The 18,964-nt window shown below is 41.5% G+C and overlaps 1 protein-coding gene across 9 annotated transcripts in view; it reads left to right on the top strand.

The window, feature by feature from the left end:
• The window catches only part of DGKI (diacylglycerol kinase iota), a 470,612-nt gene that overhangs the window by 156,278 nt on the left and 295,370 nt on the right, over positions 1–18,964 (top strand). For 8 of the 9 annotated variants that reach the window (XM_055347199.2, XM_031013291.3, XM_055347198.2 and 5 more), the window contains exons 2-3: positions 291–399; positions 11,950–12,045. In XM_055347199.2, the coding sequence (XP_055203174.1) occupies positions 291–399; positions 11,950–12,045 (205 nt within the window). The remainder of the gene's footprint in view (positions 1–290; positions 400–11,949; positions 12,046–18,964) is intronic. The other variant, XM_063708791.1, reaches the window with a different exon arrangement.

Below are 18,964 nucleotides of genomic sequence, written 5' to 3'. Positions count from 1 at the left end.
CCTTTGCTCTTTCCCTCTACTCTGAATAGAGGATTATATTTTAATTTTTGGTTCTGAAGCACTATTTCCCCACAGTGGTCCCCTTGACCTCCCTGTCTTTTGGGACCTGCCACCCTCTTTGGACACCATGCACTTTAGAGAGGTATATTCCAATACGTTGGTAAAGATTTTCAGATGTGGAAGAGGCTAACTCAGGCATTGTTTCTACCCCATGGGAAATTTTGAGCTCTGTATGAGATTCTGATGTTGGTTTTTCTTTGTTTTTGTTTTTGTTTTTCTTCTTGCTGCAGGAAAGCAATCTCCCGGGCAGGCCTCCAGCATCTGGCTCCTGCACATCCCCTCAGCCTTCCTGTGGCAAATGGTCCAGCCAAGGAGCCCAGAGCGACTTTGGACTGGAGTGTAGGTGTTGGCTTTTTCATTTAAACATCACTTCAGTGCATGTTTTATGTCTCTTATTCTCAGGATTCCTCTAGTTACAAGGAAAACTTGCTTAATAATTTTCAACATTGCCTGTTGACCTGTCCTCAGATACCTTAGCTGTAGCTCCATTTTCAAACTCCTATGAACATCACTCCTTTATATGAAGTCAGATGTGTTCAAGACTAAGATAAAAGCTTCCTGAATCATTTGAAGTATTACTGCAGCTGTAAGATTAAAAAGTACCTCGTGCGCACTCTTTATTGGTTTCTGCCAAGTTGACGATGAATTGAGCTTACCCTTAGTGCAACATCACGCAATCTAAGTTTTGATTTCCTCAGCTTGAGCTGAGTTTTTCTGGGTGCTTTTTTTCCCAGAGGATTACAGGCACTTCATGTCATTCTATTGCTTTTCCTTCCTCCCTTAACCAAAGGCAGATGGGTCTGGCATCAGTAGGTTGGGTATATGAGCTGATGTTAACATTTTAACCATAACACACTCACAAAAACTATTAACTTGACTTGAAGATTATAGTCTGAAACTCTTTAGTTGATTAAACACATTTATTGAGAGTCTTTAGTGAGTCAAGTTCTTGGCCGAGTAACTGTTTCTAACTGTAGACCCAAAGGCTTTGTCCCTTCCTGAAGCAATATGAGGAAAAGGTATCAAGGGAGAGAAGGGCTTCCCTGAAGTTCTGCCAGCCTTCCCTGATGATGAACCTTGTTTAGCACTTTTAGTTGAGTCTGAATAGAAGGGATAATCCATGTTCTTTTTCTCCATATGAAAGAGAAAGGTGGGGTAGGGGGAAGGTAACCCATGCCATGATTTGATATCCTCTGTATTATAGCATTTCTTCCTCTCCTCTCAGCACACACTTATTAATATCCTTATTTTACATCTTGGATGCATACCAGTGTAAATGCTGCCCACATTTATGAAGTGCCTGGCAAAAGACTGGATGTGCTTGAACTACAGCTTTTCCCTTGGTGGAGATATTGTTACCCTGAGAGTGTTCAGATGCTGCCTGAGCCTGTTGAATTGGTGTATGGAAAGAATATTCCTTTCCTGGAGTTTTCTTCTTTATTCCAGGACAGCTATTTAATAAACTCTTAACCCACAATAGAGTATATTTGCACCAGTGTTTGCATAATTAAAAACAATTAAATGCATAAACATAAATAAAACCTAAGAGAGGTATGCATGGAGCAATGATGAGAGTGTATTATGTTTCAAGGAACCGAAAGAGTTGGTTTGATATTCACGATGTTCCAAACAACCCTGTAGTCTGCAGCAGCAGGGCCTTCTTTGAGGTGAGACATTCCAGGGGTAGTTTAATCATTTAGAGGCGAACATTCATTAAATCCCTTCTCTGCCCTTTTGTGTGACATTAGGTAAGTCACTGATTTCTTTCAGCTTCAACGTCCTCATCTGTAGATGGGGATAATCGTGGCCCTATTTCATGGACGTTGTTAGGATCAAATGTGACAATAAGTGAAAAAGTTTTTTTTGTAAACTGTGCAGCCAGCAGATTTATTTGTTAAAGTAATTGATGAATTCATTAATTCATCAAACATTTGTTGAGTTTCTGCTTTGTACTAGAATCTATATTGGTTACTTGGGATTCTGAGGTGAAGAAGATACGGTTTCTGCCTTCAAGGGTCTTAGAATCCTGTGGGCAGAAAGGAAATCAACACGAAAATACAGGGAAATGAGGACGTCACTGGAATGCAACAAAAGGACATTCCATTCCCATTTGATGTTGGAAATAGTTATCAGAAAATGCTTTTTAAAAGAAGTGTCCTGCCTGAGCCAGAGCTTGGCACAAGGTATTATTTTCTGATTCCTATAGAGAGGTATGTACTCTAATATTTCATCAAAATGGTATTTTTGGCCAGTGGTGGGAGGCTGCAGTACAGAATGAGGGAAAAACAAATAGGCATGAAGGCTGGGTTTGTGCCTAGTGATCTTTTATCCCTCCCTCTTCTCCCCTTTTCTTTGATTGTAGGTACCCCATCTTGGAGGTCTGTTGAAAGTATGGCATGACATGAAACACTTAGCTAACATTTAACAATGGTGGGAAAACCGAAAGCCCTTCCTTGAGACAGTCCATCTGAGGGCTTAGAGATCTGATGTGTAAGGAGTTATGAGATGTTACTCTGGAAAAAAACCAACATCTTTGTGGGCTGATTTTGGTGTCAGCAAACAGAAAGCAAACCGTGACCAACACACTACACTCATTTATTACAATCGTGTAAAGCGTTTGTTTCAGAAAAGAGGAAAAAGCCGATTGTTAAAAATATTTCAGTGACTTTTTCTTTGGCTAAAACTTTAGATTACTTGTATTACTTTAGTATGCTCTTCTGTTCAAGGAGCCAGCCAGGGATTTCTTTGTTCTGTTTAAGGTGCAAAAACAGTCACCTCTCTGTGCCATTCCGTCTCCTCCACTCTCTTGTTTGATTCCCTCATCTTCTACCATTAGTCTACTCTTCTGGACTCAATGTATGGAAATGAGCAATCTTTATTTAATTCAGTATTACTATTTATTGAGCAATGAAAAGGGTTGGAGCCTCTTTGATTCTTTCAAATAAAAAGGAAGGTGGCAGCAGCTTATAAAAAAGGTAGGGGGAATTCCAGTCTCTTGTCTTTGATAAGGTAGAGGGCCCCAGTAGTGCTAAGTTGTGCTTCTGAAGGTCTTGACCACAGTGGCAGACGGGGTCCAGCAGGGACGACGAGGGTCCTGTTGTTCCCTTTCCCCACTTGACTCTTGGGTGGAAATTCTCTCTGCTCTGTAACGCTTTGGCTCAGGGGAATCAATGGGGGTCACCTCAAAGGCCTCTACTACTATGATTCTCTGGCTTATGTTACTCTATTCTTCTTCCTTCATCTGTAAGGAAAAAGATTAAAAAACTGTTCACGGTGTGTCTGAAGTTGCAAAGTCAGAGTGAACCTGGAGTTAGGATCTTAGTCCGCAAGTTTCTACTTATTGTGGAATCCCAAAAGGGCCATGTTCTGACACTAGCCTATGTGCCAAAGTCATCTGAAGGGACACAAGTATTTCCTAGATATACTTTGGCAAAAGGCTTTGAGGAGAAGTCTGTTTGTGGGGTGCCTGAAACACAGGTGAGCACTGATTTAGTGCGCATAGACTATAGGCACCTGCACTTCTTGGCCAGGAGGGTGCTATTATAGCAGACAGTTTTTATGCTTTGGGTACATTAACTTAATACTTTTCTTTAAGCATTCCATTTTTATGTTCTCATTTCCCTGTTTGTGATATATACAGTCTCTCTCTCTTAGTTTTAGCTTGTTTCTCAAAATCCCAAACATTCTCTCCTGCTGTGTTTTACTCAAATGGCTTATTATGACTTTTAGGATTCTCTGTCCCACATGGGCTCATTCTTTGAAGATTTTTTGGCAATAGATATTTACTGAGGCTGCCTGTGCACAGTCATTTTCCTCCGTGCATGTCTGGGATAGAACCTGCAGTGGTGTGTGGAGAGTATCTGGATCAGTCTTCAGTATGATGCCTGAGTCTTCTATTGACAGCAGTGGACACTGGGCTCTACCCAGTATGAAAATTATTTCCTCTAGAGATTTTCTCTTTTGCTGTCTGCCAAGCCATGCTCATCTTTTCAATCAAACCGATTCTATTTATCTGATGTAGTCTTTGCTTTGTGTCCTCACAACACCTCTCTGTTGGTAGTGCATTGTCTTACAAACCGTAGAACCAAATTAGTGCTTTTTGTTTGACTTTCTTATTTGTGGCTGTCAGATTTCAGGCTGCTTAAAAGGAGGGGCAATGTTTTCTGCTTGTTTTCTCTTCACAGTGGAGAGCGCAGCATCATAGACCTAGTAGCTGCTTGGTTACTGATGTCAGGGGATGAATTGATTACAGTTTTTCTGCTCAGTCAGTGAGAAGGGGATATTTAGCTGGGAGTTGACAAGCACTCAGATAATCTCTATCTAGTTCCTGAAAGGCTTGGTAGGCATGACTCCAAAGTCTGCTTGAAAAATAAATGGATTTATGCCGTTTTAATCCCAAGTAACTGTCTTTAAATTTCCTTCCTAATTCAATGCATTGTGTTAGATCTTAAGGCACACACAGTACTTTGGCCTTCCTACTCTTCACAAGAACATCATCTTTTCACTTCCACAGTGACAGCCTGCAGCAGCTGCCCCCTCTGACACTGGATGATGCCTGTCAGCCAAGCCAGTTGGGGTAAAACAAGTTAAATTACTAGAAAGGAAGGAAGTAATGCCTAAAAAGGAAAAAATATTCTCATCTCCTGGGATGGATTCCAAGTTCCCAGTTTAGAGTGAATTAGTCCATTTAGAAGCTTGTCTGTTCCACAGATAATGTGTATCTTCTTTTAAATGTCACATGTCTCCCTTCCAGTGGAGACTTCATTTGGACTTCCAGCACTCTTCCCTGTTTGTAGTACTGCAGCAGAGAGCCCAGGAAGTGTGTCTCCCATCTGTCCCCACCATTTCATAATTTGTTTTTGCCCATTACACTGCCTAAAACAACGCCCTGAACAGTGGTGGAAAAGCCACCAAGATCTTTCTTAAAGGGCACATTGGTTTTAAACCCAGCACCCTTGATTTTATTTTGTTTTCCTTCCTCATTGGCAAACTTTCTTCGGTCCCAAGAGCTGTGGAAAACAGAGCCTCAACACAAACAAAGCCAGATCTTCAGTCCAAACCACCTTTCCTTTCCTTTAGTTGACGATGCTAAGAAACCTTTCTCTGAGGCAGATAGAAACATCACACAGTTGGTGCACTGCCTCACAGTTTGGTTCAGGGACAAGATTAAGGAACCAGAGTCTTCATGTGGGATTGGTTTAAACTGGGTTATGAAACTAGGTCATCTTATCTTTAGAAACCTTGAATGAAAAGCCAGAAGGAGGCAGGGGTGTGTGTGTGCATGCGTGTTTGTGCGTGCGTGCTCGTGTGTGTGCATGTTCTCATTTCAGTCGTGTTTACTGTGAGTCCTAGGAGACCTGGACCTTAATTTTGGGCGTCAGGCCCCCCTCTTCATCAGGTCTGAGTGTCATCACCCACAGCCCCACATCTTTCCCCACTCCCAGCCCCATTTTGAAAAACTGAAGTCAGATTAATCGATAAATGAGACTGTTTGTTGAGCAGCGCGTAAGGAACTACTCACTATAAATCAGTGACGATCCCAGTCCTGGTCAGCCACGTAAATGAAGGGACAAATCGGCCTTAATTTCAGGGACTCTCACCATTCCTTTATTTTCTGAGAACGGGGGAGTTTTTAAATCAAATCACCCTGGCTGCCGAGGGAAATCATGGAATTCTGTAACTTCACAGACCTGTGAGAAGTGTCTCAGTCTAATCTTCTGCCCCAAGGCAAGTGATTATCTAAACAAACGCTGTCCAGTAGAAATAGATATGAGCTGTAATGATACATTTTCTAGTAGCCACACTTTAAAAAGTGAGAAGAAATAGGTAAGATTATTTTTAATTCCATATTTTGTTTAAGCAAATATATTCAAAATATTATTTCAACATATAATCAACATAAAAATTATTAGGGAGATGTTTTACATTCTTTTCTCACACTAAATCTTCAAAATCTGCTGTGAATTGTTCAAAGAGAAGCACATCTCAATTAGTGCTAACCACATTTTAAGTCCTCAGTAGCCATCTGCATATTGTACAGCACAAATCTAAAACATCCAACATGGTGTGTTATCAATTCTTGTCTTGAAGATTTTCAAGGGGAGGCAATCCACTCTTTTTCCTTTTTGATTTTGTAAGGACATTTACATAGGATACATATTTATAATTCTCATTGTTTCAAAACACTTTTATAAGCAAGCGTCTTCATTTTGTGTGGAGTATTTGCTTCTTGTGTGAGCATACTCTTTATCTGTGTTATTCAGTCTCAAACACTCACCTCACCTTTGTCTTTTTACCTATAACCATTACTAGAATTTCAGTAGCACTTGAGCAAGAAAACATGCCTATATCTAGAAATCTGTATTTATGTCTATTTAGGTGAATCTCCACTCTTAGATGAATAGATCTATCGATGTAAATCTATCAATGTAAATATATATATAGCTATACAGACTTGTGAGTCTCAGCACTCACAAGTACAGAAGAAGTGTTATCTTTGTTTAGAAATAGGAGAGTTATTTTTCTGTCTGGCACAGATGGATACTCTTTGAGTTGTATACTATTTGAGATGGTATTTCAAGATGCATGTGTAGAGAAGAGAGAAAGATGTTTCCAGGTAGGGACAGTAGAATGAACAAAAACGTGGCACCAAAAAGAGAAATGCGAGGTATGTTTCAAGAAGAGTGACAGGGAGCCCAGTGTGTTGGCATACGCCTGTAATCCAGCTACTCAGGAGGCTGAGGTGGGAGGATTGCTTGAATCCAGCAGTTTGAGGCTGCAGTGAGCTGTGGTGATGCCATTGCAGTCCAGCCTGGGCAACAGAGCAAGGCCCTGTCTCAAAAACAAACAAACAAACAAAAAGAGTGACAAGGATAAAAGAGTGACAAGGATAAAAGAGTGATTGATGCTGTTATTGGAGTCTAGTATGCCAGGTTGAATTTGGATTTTATTTTATAAATAGGGAAACATCTAAGCATTCTGAACAAGGGAGAGGCACAATGATGGCTGTCTTTTGGGGGAAACTAAATTTATACTAACGTTAAATAAATCGGAGAGAGTGTCAGAGTTCAGAGCAGAAGAAAACAAGACTCTGAAATTAGATGCACTGTCCAGCGTATAGTAAGTAATTGGGGGTATATTCAGAAATGAAAAGAAACCTAGACAAAAATAAAAGCAAAGGGAAGAGGCCTGCATTTGCTGGGGTAAATGAGGCTCTGCAGCAAATGAAAGACTCAAATGTATAATGGCTTAATACAAGAGAGTGTCTCACCTATGTCATAGACCAAGACTATTCCAGGTGGTTGGCTGGGTAGTCAGGCCCTTTCTCACATAGCTATTCAGTGACCCATGCTGAGGATCACTCTGACATCTCACCAAGAGGATTCCAAAAGGCTGACTTCCCAATTGACCAGTAAGACAAAAAATCATGGAGGAATGTATGTGGGAGGATTTAATGGAACAAGTCTGGAATTTCTGCTCTGTTTCACTGTTCAGAATTTGGCCACACCTAATTGCAAGAGAGACTGGGGAAATAAAGTCTAACTATGTGTCCAGGAAAAGGAGAAATAATTATTTTGAGGACTGGCTAGCAGTCTTGGCCACAAAGACCAAGGAGAGAAACGTAGTTAATGCTAACATCTGTGGATTGGGAGGAAGAAGGGAAACTAGAGAGTAACAGCAACAATGATAAATACAATGAACATCTATTAACTTCTTGTTTTATGCGGAACATTGGGCTTTATGCATTTTTATGTTTAAACATCATTGTAGTCCTGTAAGGGAGGTACAGTGATTTTTATGTGACTGATGAGTAAAATAGGGTTTAGGAAAGTGAGAAGGGCCCTAAGTCATACAACTATTGGGCAATAAGTCTGACTCCAAAGCTCACATTAATTAATATGGAGCTGGAGAAGGGTTCATGAGAATTGTAGGAAGAAAACAAAAATAGTTCATTTGTCTACTGCATTCTTGTGCTAATGCCACCCAGTCTAGACAACTTTATGCAGGATTCAAGAGTCCCTGAGACTACCCTCTCTTGTGACATCAGCTGCAAGTTTGGGACCCCCAAGACCACACTCAGCTTCAGTAACTCACTAGAAACACTCATAGAACTCCCTGAAAGCCATTAATACTCACATTTATGGTTTATTACAGTCCTTTCCAAGTAGAATCATGGTTCACTAGCTAACTTCTCCCAGCAACCATGTGCTATAATATACATGGCATAGTGCCAAGCAGGGAAGCTCATTCGAACCTTGATGTCCAGAGTTTTAAGTGGGGGTTTGTCCTGTAGACAGGGTTGACTGCCCATTTGGTTGACATTAACCTCTAGCCCCTCTGGAGGTCAAGCTGATACCTTATGGCCCAAGGCCGCCAGACAAACAAAAACACTTTTATCAGGCAGGACGTTCCATGGGCTTAGAGATTACTTTCTTGGAGCTGAAAGCTCATTGCTTTATCAGTAGGTTTTTTTTTTGTTTTTTTTTTTGTTTTTTTTTTTTGAGACGGAGTCTCGCTCTGTCGCCCAGGCTGGAGTGCAGTGGCGCGATCTCGGCTCACTGCAAGCTCCGCCTCCTGGGTTCACGCCATTCTCCTGCCTCAGCCTCCCGAGTAGCTGGGACTACAGGCGCCCGCCACCACACCCGGCTAATTTTTTTTAGTATTTTTAGTAGAGACGGGGTTTCACCGTGTTAGCCAGGATGGTCTCGATCTCCTGACCTCGTGATCCACCCGCCTCGGCCTCCCAAAGTGCTGGGATTACAGGCGTGAGCCACCGCGCCCGGCCCTATCAGTAGGTTTTGACATTTTACCCACTGCTTCATTTTAGACTTCACTTTCTAAAGTAGTTAGTGGGATTTTGCTGTGGTTTCCCTCATATTGGCTGCTGTTATTATGCATCTAGTTCCATCTTCTCTGGTAGATTTTTCTCCATTGATTAACACAGAATCTCGGTGCCTGGCACCAGTGTTATCGAATAAAGAATTGTTGAATAAATTAAAGAATAACAAAATGAAAAGGCATTATTCTGTATAAATGGTTATAACTTAGAGTTGGAGAAAAGTTCCCAGTAGTAGAATAGGTTGTGTGGATTGATTTCTTCAGGATACCTTGCGAAGAAGTGCCTTTCTACTTTTTTTAAAGTGTTGTCATCATCCATCACTATCTGAAAACTTTTAGGGTCTGAACCCATAGCTATGCTTCTCTTGCATCTGCTGTTGTCCCACAAGGTTGACTGTGAGGTGAAGCCTATTTTCCCATTGACTTCCTTGAAAAAATTGAACTTGCAACAGGGAAAAATTACCAGTAGAGAAGAAAAAGTTTTGGTGAACAGGTGTCCACCCTTTGATGTAGAGGGCAATGATCCTGGTCAGTGTTGCTCTCCCTTTAGGAATGGTTTTGAGGCACTGGGCGATGTGGATGGTGCACTCCTACCGCCAGGGTCTCCCTGTGCATTGTCCTGAAGCCCTTGACATCTATATCCCTAGTGACTTTCACCTTCTCTTGTCCCTTCCTGCCTCACTTCTGTGGTCCAGAACTTGGACGCACCTTTCTTGGATCCTGAAGCACCTACGTCACATGTCACAATACAAATTTTGGTTGTTCTTACCCCAGAATTATTTGAGTCACTAGGCCCTGAAAGGAAAATGTGTTCTATCTGAATCTGAAGAAGTACATTTATTTTAAAAGATGGGTGACACTTGGTATTTTTTTCCCAGCAAATGTCATTTAGTGTATATTCCTTTTTTTCTCTCTTTTTCTTTTGAGTCAGAATATCGATACATTGCCCAGACTGGAGTACAATGGCACAATCTCAGCTCACTGTAACCTCTGCCTCCTGGGTTTCAAGCAATTCTCATGCCTCAGGCTCCTGAGTAGCTGGGATTACAGGTGCCCGCCACCATGCCTGGCTAATTTTTGTATGTTTAGTAGAGTTGGGGTTTCACCATGTTGTCCAGGCTGGTCTCAAGCTCCTGGCCTCAAGTGATTTGCCTGCCTCAGCCTCCTGAAGTGCTGGGATTACAGGCTTGAACCACTGCTCCTGGCCATTTGGTAAATATTTCTGCTTTGCTGTACTAAGCTTTGAGATTCAAAGGGCTATCGTGTGGACACTGCTGGCGTAGGTTATAATAAAAGTGGCTCATGTATAAGATGGGTTTTCATTACATGATTATTCTATAGAATTTCTTATTGAAGTCATCTGCTCAGGCTGCTATAACAAAATGGCAGACTTATTAGCTTAAACAACAGACTTCATTTCCCACAGTTCTGGTGGCTGGGAAGTCCAAGGTCAAGGTGCTGGCAGATTCCAGTCCTGGGTAGAGTCCTCTTCCTCACTTGCAGACAGCTGCTTTCTTGCTGTGTGCTCACATGGCTTTTTCCTTGGTGTGTGCATGTGGGGAATCTCCCATGTGTCTCTTCTATAAGGACACTAATCCCATTATGAGGGCTCCACCTCCATGAACTCATTACTTCCCAAAGTCTCATCTCCACATTCTATCACATTGAAGGTGAGGGATTCAACATTGGAATTTTTTTTTTTTTTTTTTTTTTTTGAGATGGAGTCTCACTCTTCGCCCAGGCTGGAGTGCAGTGGCATGATCTTGGCTCACTGCAGCCTCCACCTCCCAGGTTCAAGTGATTCTCCTGCCTCAGCCTCCTGAATAGCTGGGATTAACAGGCGCACACCACCACACCCAGCTAATTTTTGTATTTTTTTAGTTGAGATGAGGTTTCACCATGTTGGCCAGGCTGGTCTCAAACTCCTGACTTCAAGTGTTCTGCCCACCTCGGCCTCCCAAAGTGCTGGGATTACAGGTGTGAGCCACCGTGTCTGGCCAACATGTGATTTTTGAGGAGACACAGTTTAGTCCATAGTATCCCCCATAAAAAATAATTACATGCCCATGTACATCTGATGAATAAGATAAAAACAAGAGTAATTTTCCTGTAAGCCATGGAGACTTAGTCTTGTTTCTTTATGGTTAATCTAATACAATACTTTCCGTAACAGCTCAGAGCTCCTTTTAAGCAAATGAGCAAAATATACAATTAATATATAAATCTATAATTTCCAAGGTAGAGTCCCATAAGAAGGAATATGGAATTCTATTCATCATATGATTAAAAAAAAAAAAAACAGTTTGCTTCCCCCTTTCCCCAGTACTGCACTACACGTTTCTGGAAAATAGGATTGTTGCTCATCAGGTCATACATTCTAGCAGCTCTGTTCCCCATCCAAAGTATATGAATATTTTTAGAAGCAATAACATTTAGTTTGAAAAATTGAGAAGTAATTGGGTGAAGACCTTACTGAATTAGTAAGATGTGAATTAGCAGAAACGTATTACGCTTTGAGTACACAGGGACTTAGTTTTAAGAAGCCCCTGCCCTTAGAAATATAATTTACCTATTACTGGTATAACTGTGTTTTCAAACTGTCTTTACTTAAAATACTTTAATGCTACCATCCTCCTTTTTAGCTAATTTGTTAAGCTTATTCACTAAGCAAAGTCAAATTTTAATATAATTTTAGTCTCAGTTGTCATGACATTTGCAGTGGTGGGCCTGGTGAATAAGGTTTGACATCGAACTATTTAGAGGTGTTTTTTCCTCATGTGTTGAATATGTTTCAAAAATGACCACCTCCATGGATAAAGCAGCTATAAACCTAATGTTTATTTTAGTTATAGCTCAAAGTTTTTCCAAACACCTTTCTCCCTTTTTAGAATTTCGGTAGAATCAACTCTAGCAGTACTTTTAGTGGTCAAATGAGAAATGTTTAGACTCCTTGGTTTCACTAACTTTCTTGTATCCCAAATCTAAATTTGAAATAGTTTTCCTTATCCCTGGAAAAAAAAAATTGATGTCAGGTGGGTCTTTTCCTTGCAGGAGAATGCAGTGAATGGAGAACACCTGTGGCTGGAGACCAATGTCTCGGGAGACCTCTGCTACCTTGGAGAGGAGAACTGCCAAGTCAGATTTGCAGTGAGTGTGCGCTCCGTCTTGCTGGGGGAAGGCCTGTGGATCTGAATGAATAGAGGGGTCACCTTGCCTAAATTTCCAAGGGGAGGTTTGAACGAGCCTGTCCTTGTGAGATGGAAAACTTTCCGGATGTTTTCAAGGTTTGCAGAGAGTTTCTCAAGTTAACATGGCTTTCGGGTTGTTGCTTGTAATGGTTTTAGGGTTCACTTATGCAGGCCAGGCCTTGGTGTCACGTGTTACTTTATAATGATGCCCAGGGTAGGTTGTTGTGTGTTGGTTGGGGGGCAGAGGGTAAATGTGTATGAGGTAGTGTCTCCTTATGGAGGAGTTGTTGGTGTGGGGCCAAGGCCTGTGTGTGGAGGAAGGGGCTCTGTCTGTAGGGAAGTGGCCACAGTGGGGGCTTCACTGGTGGGTGAAGGTGGAAAGAGAGGGAAACACCTGTGCTGGGAATGGGTGTAGGCTAACAAATAATCCAGACTAAGTTCTGGAGGATACAATTCTAGAAATAATATAAACAATCAACAGTCAGGTCAATTGGAGTTAACTTTTGTTGTTTAAAATTTGCTTTGTGTCCCTATTTAGAACAATCTATTTAGAGGGTTAAAATTCTCTTCATGTTGTGAAGTAAGTGTGGTTGCCAGGTGGTGCATTGTGGAGATATCAAAACCATAGTGTTGAGAAATTGAACTTAAAGTTTGTGTGTAGTTTTAAATGATTGGTCCAAACAGACAGTAATGGGAAGCTTAGGATAGTAAAGAAGAAAGAAAAGATGTATTCCTTCTTATTTGGGGAAATTAGCACCAGAATTTATAGAATGCTTTTTTCTTTTTTAAAAAAAATTTGTTTATTATGTGAAAGAAATATTTGCAGCAAGATGTAGGGCCTTGAAATTGCAAATGAATATGTGTTTGTTAATAACTAATATGGAATAAATCGAGTTTCCATCAAAGCTTATAGAAGGATATGTATAGCCCCCAACGATTTTAACCAGGCTGCCTAAAAGCACAAAGTCCCAGAACCAAGACCTTTTTTTTTGCTTTAGCTGTTTTAACTCCTTGTTTATAAATTTCATTTGGAGAGTTTTGAGAGTTCTGGGGAGAACAGGGCCTGTTTAAGTGAAGTTGGGAATCAATGTCAGGGAAAGACCCAGATGAACAGGCTCTGGATTGGAAGTCGGGAAACCTGGAGCTGAATCTCAATGTTACTGCTCAGTGTGTGACATTGAGAACTCATGACCTTTGGGCCTTGGCTACCTTCTAAAACAGAGAGTAGGATTAAATTCTTTTTTATTAATTTATTTTTGTTTGTAGACCTTTAATTAATCATTTGCTTCTCTTCTAATTTTGTTGTAAATTTAATTGACTTAAATATCAGGATTTCAACTTTATGCATATGTATTTTTAATTAAAGTATAATTGCATGGAATTGGATTGAATTAACGAAATCCATGAGAAGCTCAGCTGTTTGGACTAAAATGCTGTAAATAATGAATTAACATTAGTGTCTTGGTTAATTGCTTAAACACTGGTCCTGGGATGTAAGATAATATAAAATGGAAAAAATGAAAGCCAGTATTACTTACATATATACTTTTGAAAAATTTCTACTGATGGACTATGATTTTATACAGAGTCATCCCTTACTTCCAAATTGCTCCCTTTAATCCCTTTCTGTTACTTTTTAGGGGATGGCTACCTCTCTTGACAAACATATGAACAGATACATATATCCTCTTTAAACTTTGTATCAGTAAATAGCATTGCTATCCACTGAATGATTATTACTTGTTCACTAATACCTTTAGGCCAGGAAAAGCAACAAAGAGAATAAAGGAAATTTTAGGTAGAAGTAGGAAGAAACAGAGTTGAGAACGTTCCCAGTTTCCTTCTGAAGCTTCCTCATAATTTCATACCAGGTACTTGGCCCTATTAACTCATATTACAAAACGTCTGAAAGATGAAGAACTCTCCTCCAAAAAAATGTTGATTAAATGAAGGAATAAATCAGTGAGGAAGCTGAAGACCTAACTGCTGTAAGTTTCTTGAAGCTCAGTTTCTTTACCTATAAAGTGGGGGAAACACTGTTTTGAGGGTTTGGTGAGATGATACATAGAAAGGGCTTACTTGGCTCAGCAACTGACCTAATGAATTAAAGGCAAAAAAAGAAAAAACCCAGAAAGGACAAGGACAGGAAATTTACAAAAGAACTACCAATTGCCAATAGATATCTGAAGAATACAAAGGCATCTCAATTAAAACAACTCAGGAGTCAACTTCATGTGCCTATTAAATTAGCAAAGATTTATAAAATGGTAATAGTTGCTGCTGGTTGGTTTAGGCTGAAATGCGCAGGCTCATCATCAGCTGCCAGGAGTGTAAGTAGATACACTGTCCTTCACAAAATTGGCAGTGTGTACTGGAAGCACTGAAAATCCTCTCAGTCTCTCTCCCCACCTCGCACTGTGAGGCACATGTCATCTCTGGGCATCCCATTTTGAGAGAGACATTGGCAAGCAGCAGAGGACCCAGAGTGGGGTGCCCAAGTTGGTTTAGGGGATGGAAGCTTGTTGTAAAGAAATGTTAGATTACATGGGCTACAGCTGAGTATTAGGAGCAAAGGCAGAGAGATGTCTTCCAGTATTTGAAGAGTTAATTTGAAGAAAAGAGAAGTGACTTGCTATCTGTTGTTAGAAATGGAAAAGTCATAGAGGTAGAATCCACCGACTCTAACTTTATAACAATAAACAAACATTACCTGGGAAACCTAACAATGCACGCTCCTGTTTCCCTCTTTGCTCTAAATGCTGATTCAGTATGCTTGGAGTTGGACTTGGGAGTCTCCGATTTTTTTTTTTGGATGTAGTATTGCTCGGCTGCCCAGGCTGGAGTGCAGTGGTGTGATCTCGGCTCACTGCAACTTCCACCTCCCGGGTTCAAGAAACTCTCCTGCCTCAGCCTCCTGAGTAGCTGGGGTTACAGGTGCAAGTCACCACACCCAGCTGATTTTTGTAGTTTTAGTAGAGACGGGGTTTCACCAGGTTGACCAGGCTGGTCTCAAACTCCTGACCTCAGGGGATCCACCCGCCTCGGCCTCCCAAATTGCTGGGATTACAGGCGTGAGCTACCACACCTGGCTGGGAGTCTGTGATTTTAACAAGCACTTCAAATAATTCTGATGCAGATGGGTCGCAAACCTAACTTTGAGAAATACCGTGTGATAAGAAAGAACTTTGTCAGCCTGAGCTTCCCAGCAAGCGAACAAGGTGCCTGGAGAGATTGACTGGTGGGATGTGTGTTTGTGGATAACGTGGGTGGCCATGTTTCAAGGATGCTGTGGTTGGGGACTCTCAGCTGCTTTGGGCAAGAGGTCACAGAGATCTCCAGGCGAGTCTTTAGTTTAAATGCTCTGTTTGCAGTTTTCTTAGAACAACAGTCTTTTTTTGGGAAAAAAGTATGCATAAGCAGATCATGTATTTATATTCTAATTTCTTTTAATGAACCACCTTTGAAGAAAGCCTACCTGTTGGGGCTGGGACTAAATTACCATAACCAGGTACTACCTGCAGGCTGCTAAACAAAGTACAGGCAGAGTGCTCAGGGGAGGAGTGAATCCATCATCTATGATGTGCCTTTCACTCCTTCCCTATTTTAGCAAAGCAAATGTCACAAGTAGAAGTTAAGAGAAGGAAGAAGTCAGTGTGGGTTGAAGCAGACAGAGGCAGCTTCATGGAAATGGGGTTCGAGCTCAGTTTTGAAAGATGGGAAAGATTTACATAAGTGAGTTTGAAGAAGGAGAACATTTCGGGCAGGGAAGAGGAACGTGAGCAAACTCAGGGGTGGGGCAAGCTCTGTACAAGTGAGGTGGCAATCATGAGCCGTGCATGAGCATGTGTCAGAGAAAAATGGAAATAAGAATGGAGTTAGGTTTTTTGAAACAAAACTTGGAGTGCATATTATAAATACTGGTTGGCTTAGGAAGCATGACTATATAATACATTGTCTAAACCAAGACACTTTTGAGGGTGAAAGTGGCTGCTGTTAATAATGATGCCGTAACATTAGGGATAAACCAGAACTGCATCACCCTAGCTTATGGGACATTAGGGCATCTATGTAAAACTAAAACTGTCCTGCAAAGCCGGGACCTCCTGCCGCCATGTGGATTGATATTTGGGGGCTGATATTAGAGGGTACTGAAAGCCAGGCAGTGACTTCCAAAACCCTAGAACAGCTGTAGGAGAGTTTGTTCCCAAGCTTCAGGGCTTAACCTAAACCACATGACCTTTCCTGTTCTACAGCTCTCTGGAGGCAACATTTAATACTGTAGAATACCTGTGAGCAGATACGTAATGGAATTAAATTTGTTCCCAAATTGGCAACAGTTCCCAAATTAGCAACTGTTTCTTTTTCTGGTCTAGATAAAATAAAAGGATGCAAAAGTAATGAAATTGAAGTAGAAAGATCACTGTTTCCCAACCTGATTATGGGCACCGGAAACCTGAAATAAAATTACAGCCAGAATCACTGTCGTTTGGTGACATTTATTTTTATGTACATTTATTCATTTATTCATTCATTTGTTCTGTTGGTGTTTGTGAGCTGGGTTGAGGACCCAGTGCCTCACCGTTTAGTGGGCACAGCCAGATAGAAACTGTTCTCATGCTCTGGGGCTAGGCTATACAAACATGTTTAGCCAAATATTTGTATCTAAAGGAGCTCACCCCTCCAGTAGTAATCCCTGGAGTCCATACCAGTGTGCACCTACTCAGACTTGAAAGAAACTTGCCTACATTGATATGCAAATTATACACCCACGGTGGTCACAAGACCTGAATAGGCACAGATGGGTAGCATGGGTGGTCAGAAGGAAATAGACTTTGTGTGGACTGACCTGGGTTTGAAAACCTGCTGTTCCATTTATGTACTGAGTAAAGTTGGGACATATCACTTTGCCTTTTTTTGCCTCAGTTTCCTGATTTAAAGTATTGCTACTGAGATAGACCACAGTGATTCTTATTTCTGGATGAGCATTATAGTCAATTATGCCATTTTACCTTTTAATCTTACCTTTAAAGTGTTGGTTCCCATTCTGGATGTACCACATCAGGATCTCTAGGGAGTGGGACTCAGCCTGATGTCAAAAACAAACAACCAGATCTACAGGTGATTCTCTTCACTGTCAGGGTAGAGAGACAGTGATCCACTTCAGAAACAGAGTGTCAGGACCAAAAACCGTGGCCTGGTTCTCACACCTGGTGTGTAGTGGCTGTGATGGGCTCAATAGTGTACTCCAAAAGATATGTCGAAGTCCTGACGCCTCAGGACTTCAGTACCTCAGAATGTAACTTGATTTGGACATAGGGTTGTTGCAGATGTAATTAATTAGGATGAGTTCATACTGGAGTAGTGTGGGTCCTAATCCAGCATGACATGTGCCCTTGTAAGAGAAGACACACGCTGGGCGCGGTGGCTCATGCCTGTAATCCCAGCACTTTGGGAGGCCGAGGCAGGTGGATCACCTGAGGTCGGGAGTTCAAGACCAGCCTGACTAACACGGAGAAACCCCATCTCTACTAAAAATAGAAAATTAGCCGGGGTAGTGACGCATGCCTGTAATCCCGGTGGCATTACAGGAGGCTGAGGCAGGAGAATCGCTTGAACCCAGGAGGCGGAGGTTGCGGTAAGCCGAGATCACGCCATTGCACTCCAGCCTGGGCAAAAAGAGCGAAACTCCGTCTCAAAAAAAAAAAAAAAAAAGACACACAGAGATACACACACAGAGAAGAAGGCCATGTAGTGATAGGGGCAGGAATTAGAGTGAGGCAGCTGCAAGCCAAGGCCCTCCGAGGATCGTGGCTCTCCTCAGAAGCTAAGAGACAGGCATGAAATTCATTCTCCCTCCAAGCCTTCAAAAGGGTGTTCAACCTTGTTGAAACCTTGATTTCGGACTTCTAGCCTCTAGGAGTGTGAGAGAATACATTTCTGTTGTTTTAAGCTACCCAGTTTGGGTTCCCCACAGAAAACCCATTGCCATTGAGTGGGATCTTAGTATTCAGTGGAAAAGTATTTGAGAAATGCTCACACAATGTTTGCAGTTTTCCTAGGACTCATACTCATCATCTCTGATCCATAACAACAACCTTTTGGGGTGGTCATATCGGGCTGTTCACTTCTACCTAAAGATAAAGAAGAGTCAGAGAGGCTTACTCACTATCCAGAGCTTTATGGCTTCTTTGCTTTCTTAGGGCAGTGCTAGGAACCTAATATAGTAGCCATTTTATAAGTCGAGTTACCTTATCTAGCCATGCAGATACCACAGTTACATAGGCTCACGGACACGTATGCACGGAGGTGCGTCTACAGCAGGCTTGAGTGTTTAGGTTGAGTGGTATGTGGTTGAGGTGTAAGTGAGCAGACAGGCAGGTTGGTGTCAGAAGCTGGGAGCTGCAGGGAACAGAGTAGGTAGATGGTGAGGTGAGTGAGCGTGTAGGTTGTGTAAGAGGAAAAATGGAACTGTCAGACTTCAGGATGCTGTTACCAGATATATCTTCTCTATTTTTAAATGTGCGCATGCCACCCTCTTTTTGTGGACCAGCTAATAGGTACTGCTTTGCTTTTGTTATTGTTTTGTTCTGGTATTTTGCTTTAGTCTTTTCCTTGTAGATAATGTTTGGTGAAAATGGCTTAACCCCACCTGTGACACCCGGCCTTAATTCTAAGGTTTCTTCTAACATTGCTTGCAATTTGCCAAATACAGTTTTATTGAGAAAGTGAATGAATTGTGTTAGAGAGGCCATGTGATATGAGAGTTGGAGGATTGGAGGGCAAGAGCTTCACAGATCCAGAGACAAAAAGATCTAGATAAAAATGCAAGTTCTGCTCTGCCTTTCTGAGCCTCAGTTTCCTCTGTAAAATAGTGGTGA

This window comes from Gorilla gorilla, chromosome 6 (assembly GCF_029281585.2).
Source record: "Gorilla gorilla gorilla isolate KB3781 chromosome 6, NHGRI_mGorGor1-v2.1_pri, whole genome shotgun sequence".
Classification (NCBI taxonomy): domain Eukaryota; kingdom Metazoa; phylum Chordata; class Mammalia; order Primates; family Hominidae; genus Gorilla; species Gorilla gorilla.
The sequence above is the reverse complement of the archived record's forward strand: the minus strand, read 5'-3'. Positions and strand labels throughout refer to the sequence as shown.